The sequence below is a fragment of the Cebus imitator genome, unplaced genomic scaffold (genome assembly GCF_001604975.1).
Source record: "Cebus imitator isolate Cc_AM_T3 unplaced genomic scaffold, Cebus_imitator-1.0 Scaffold200, whole genome shotgun sequence".
Taxonomy (NCBI): Eukaryota; Metazoa; Chordata; class Mammalia; order Primates; family Cebidae; genus Cebus; species Cebus imitator.
The window spans coordinates 952,066-956,614 of NW_016107515.1; the positions used below are offsets into that span (position 1 = coordinate 952,066).

The window sequence follows — 4,549 nt, forward strand, 5'->3', positions numbered from 1 at the left end:
CCTCCACCTCCTGGGTTCAAGTGATTCTCCTGCCTCAGCTTCCTGAGTAGCTGCGATGACAGGTGTGCAACACCATGCCCAGCTAATATTTGTAGTTTTATTAGAGATGGGTTTTCACCATGTTGGCCAGGCTGGTCTTGAACTCCTGACTTCAAGTGATCTGCCTGCCTTGGCCTCCCAAATATTCATTTATCTACTGATGGATACCTGGGTTGTTTTCACACTTTGGCTACTATGAGTATGTAAATATCTCCTGAGTCCCTGCTTTGAGCTTTTTTGGGTATATACCTATGAGCAGAATTGCTAGTGTAGGCCTATGTTTAACCTTTTGAGAAACTGCCAAACTGTTTTTCACACTGGCTGCACCATTTGACATTCTCACCAACAATGCACAAGGATTTTAATTTCTCCAGTCCTCACCAGCACTTAATATTTTCCATTTTTAAAAACTATAGCCATCTTAGTATGTGTGGAGTTTTCTTACTCTTTTTCCTCAAATAAGGAAGACTTGTTTTGCCCAGGTGACATGCATCTCCAAAGCAGTTCCACCATAACTGGTAGGCACTTAGACCGCCTTTTCATTCTACTGTTAATGCATGTGAAATGTTGCAAATAAATGCATCAAACATTCCTATTAAAATTTTTAAATAAATTTTAGGCCAGGCGCAGTGGCTCACACCTGTAAGTTCAGCACTTTGGGAGGTCAAGGTGGGCGGATCACTTGAGGCCAGGAGTTCGAGACAAGCCCAGCCAACATGGTGAAACCCCATCTCTACTAAAAATACGAAAATTAGCCGGGTGTGGTGGCATGTGCCTGTAGTCCCAGCTACTCAGGAGGCTGAGGCAGGAGAATCGCTTGAACCTGGGAGGCAGGGGCTGCAGTAAACAGTGATCACGCCACTGCACTCCAGCCTGGGTGACAGAGGAAGTCTCCATCTCAAAAAACAAAAAAAAAATTTTTTTCAACAGATTTAATTTTTATTTTCTTTTGAGACAAAGTCTCACTCTGTCACGCAGGCTGAAGTGCAATGACATGGTCTCTGCTCACTGCAACCTCTGCCTCCTGGGTTCAAGCAATTCTGCCTCAGCCTCTCGGGTAGCTGGGACTACAGGGACACACCACCATACCCGGCTAATTTTTATATTTTTAGTAGAGATGAGGTTTCACTATGTTGGCCAGGCTGGTCTCCAATTCCTGAGCTTGTGATCTGCCTGCCTCGGCCTCCCAAAGTGCTGGGATTACAGGCGCGAGCTATCACGCCTGGCCTAGATTTTAGATTTTAAACAGAGTGAAAGTACCCTTTGAATGCCTCTGCGTTTGTGACCCCTCCCCAGCCTGCTATCAGGCAGTATTTTCCTAAGTTTCTCATGCATTCACAGATGCTTGTGAACATGTATGAAGGTGTAGTTTTCCATTTTTTTTGCAAAAAGTATTGTGCCACTTCTACTGTTTAATGACCTGTTTTGTTTTTTCTTTTCTGAACAAATCCACAGTCTTTCTATGTTGTTATTTGTAGAGCTGTCTCATTCTTGTATTTTTATTTATTCCACAGTATTGTATGGGTGTATTGTTACATATTGTTAAGTACAGACATGATGTGTGGCACTGGTTATTGTCCAGAACAATGTACGTCCTGGTTCAGCGTCTCAGGTCCCGTCTGGACATCCGGCCTCTGCTTTCATACTCATGCGGGGCTCTGGGCTCACGTCCAGAGGTCAGTTTCCTGCCGAGCATACCTTGTTGAACTCCCATGTCTCCTCTTTGCAGGCCAAGAATAAGGAGACGGGTGCCTTGGCTGCGGCCAAAGTCATTGAAACCAAGAGTGAGGAGGAGCTGGAGGACTACATCGTGGAGATTGAGATCCTGGCCACCTGTGACCACCCCTACATCGTGAAGCTCCTGGGAGCCTACTATCACAACGGGAAGCTGTGGGTAAGGCTGCCGCCCAGCCTTCCTCTGCTCAGCCCCCATGGCCTGGTACTCTGGAGCTAGCTTGGTCCTGAGGTCTTCAGCTCTTTCTCAGCATCTGCTTTGAGGGCGAGGACCAGGGCAAGGAGATGGGGAAGTGGGGAGCTCCTGGCCAACTACTCTCCCCTTCCTGTGGTGCCTCCCCCTTGGGAGGAGCACCAGTGATTTGGAGCAGGAAGGAACTCTGAAGCTCTACTGCCTGGCCTCGAATCCCAGCCCTGCTATTTACAAGCTGAATAATCCTAACCAAGTTCCTAACCTCTCCATGCATTAGCTTCTCCATCTGTAAGGAGGGGCTGATAATAGTACCTAGCTCATAATTAGTGGGATTAAGTGAGTAAATTCATGCTAGGTGCTTAGAAGAGTGCTGGGCACATGTAAGAGCCCAGGAAGTGTTGGCTATTTTATTAATTGTCGTAGTAGCACCTCTTCTACCGCTGCCGCAGCTGCTATGCGGAGATCCTTCTTGATGGCTGCAGTAAAGAAGCGATCTCTTTACCAGGCCCCTATTTTCCATCAGCATCCTCATTCTTTGATGAGCAGTGTGGATGCAGCTTCAAGCCCCACCTTCCAAACTCAGCACCACCCCTAACTTCTTTTTCTTTATGACAGAGTCTCACTCTGTTGCCCAGGCTGTAGTGCAGTAGAGTGATCTCAGCTCACTGCAACCTCTGCCTCCCAGGTTCAAGCAATTTTCCTGCCTCAGCCTCCCAAGTAGCTGGGATTGCAGACATGTGCCACAATACCCAGCTAATTTTTTTGTATTTTTAGCAGAAACAGCATTTCATCATGTTGGACAGGCTGGTCTCAAACTCCTGAGCTCATGTGATCCACCCACCTTGGCCTCCCAAAGTTCTAGGATTACAGGTGTGAGCCACCATGCCCAGCCCACCCCTCAACTTCTGTAAAGGAACTGGGGAGTGCCCCCTGGCTTTCATGGGACAAGCCTGCCTGAGTCTGTCTCATTTATGTTCTCCTGGTGTAAATGCCTCTCAGTTTATAAAACCGAATTCCTGGCCAGGCGCAGTGGCTCATGCCTGTAATCCCAGCACTTTGGGAAGCCGAGATGGGTGGATCACCTGAGGTCAGGAGTTCGTGACCAGCCTGGCCAACATGGTGACACCCCATCTCTTATATAAAAAAAATAAAAATAAAAATAAAACCGAATTCCTGTAATGTATATCTCTCCAAGCTTTTTTGCAGCCAGTGTTTTCTACGTAAAACATTGTATGTTTGTCCCAAAACCCAGTACAGCATTTATAACAAAAAGATATAAGACAGGAAAAGTCTTGAGTGATTGCTGGATGTAATTAGAAGCATGTCAGAATCAGATGTAAGCGTCTGGGCATCCCAGATATTGCTGGGGCAGAGAGAGCTCAGGGCCATGTCACTGCACACAGCCGTAGTTATTAGTGGTGGTTAATTATTCGGTGATCAGGACGGGATGTTTTCAGCATTGTCCATACTTGTCATGATAGTTTATTACGTATGAAGAGAGTTTTACTGTGTGTTGGTTACATTTTAGGAAATTGATGGGGAATTGAGTTGATATATAACATTGTGTAATGGGAAAGAGAGTCCTAGCTTTTTTTTTTTTGCACAGAATGCCTCGTTTTTAGGAGCAGAATTGCTGATGCTCAATGGAGAAATCTGTGTTTCCTTGGAGAGAAGAATCCTGCTGCTTAAGAAGAACAAAGTGTTGTCTAGAAACTCTCAGGTGGCATTGGGGGAATAAAACTGCCACCACTTAATGATTCTCAGCTTCAGATTTCAAAGCCCTGTTTATCTATAGTCTTCAGGGTCCTCTGGAGGAGAACAAACGAGAGAGAGTTGCCAGGTGTCACCCTTCTCCAGAGGAGGGAAAAGAAGCACAGAAAGGGCAGGCCCCTTGCTCATGGTCACACAGCTCAGGCTTATGACCCGAGACTGTAGGTTTCTTCTGTCCTAATTCAGGGAGCTGCCTTTTAAAGTGGTGGCTGTTCTTCTCCTTCTTCTCTTCTTCTTCCTCCTCCTCCCCCTTCTCCTCCTCCTCTTCTTTTCTTTCTTGTCTGCCTGCTTTCTTCCTTTCTTTCTTTTCCTTCCTTTTGTTCTTCTGTTTCTCTCTCTCTCTCTCTCTCTCTCTTTCTCTCTTTCTCTCTTTCTTTTTGAGATGGAGTTTTGCTCTTTTTGCCCAGGTTAGAGTGCAATGGCACAATCTTGGCTTACTGCAACCTCCACTTCCCAGGTTCAAGCAATTCTCCTGTCTCTGCCTTCCAAGTAGCTGGGATTACAGGCGTGTGCCATCACAGCGGCTGGCTAATTTTTGGTCTCGAACTCCTGACCTCGGGCGATCCACCTACCTTGACCTCCCAAAGTGCTGGGATTACAGGCGTGAGCCACCATGCCCAGCCAGTTTTTCCTTCTTTCAAGAAATTACACAATAGGCTAGACACAGTGGCTCATACCTATAATCCCAGCACTTTGGGAGGCCGAGACAGGAGGATCGCTTGAGCCCAGGAGTTTAAGACCAGCCTGGGCAACATAGAGAAACCTCACCTCTATAAACAAACAAACAAACAAAAAAGAAATTACACAAATAAA

General features: G+C 46.3%; 1 protein-coding gene across 1 annotated transcript in view; it reads left to right on the forward strand.

Annotated features, from left to right (window-relative positions):
- The window catches only part of STK10 (serine/threonine kinase 10), a 157,986-nt gene that overhangs the window by 33,289 nt on the left and 120,148 nt on the right, over positions 1 to 4,549 (forward strand). The window contains exon 2 of the mRNA XM_017547673.2: positions 1,769 to 1,933. Within this exon, the coding sequence (XP_017403162.1) occupies positions 1,769 to 1,933 (165 nt within the window). The remainder of the gene's footprint in view (positions 1 to 1,768; positions 1,934 to 4,549) is intronic.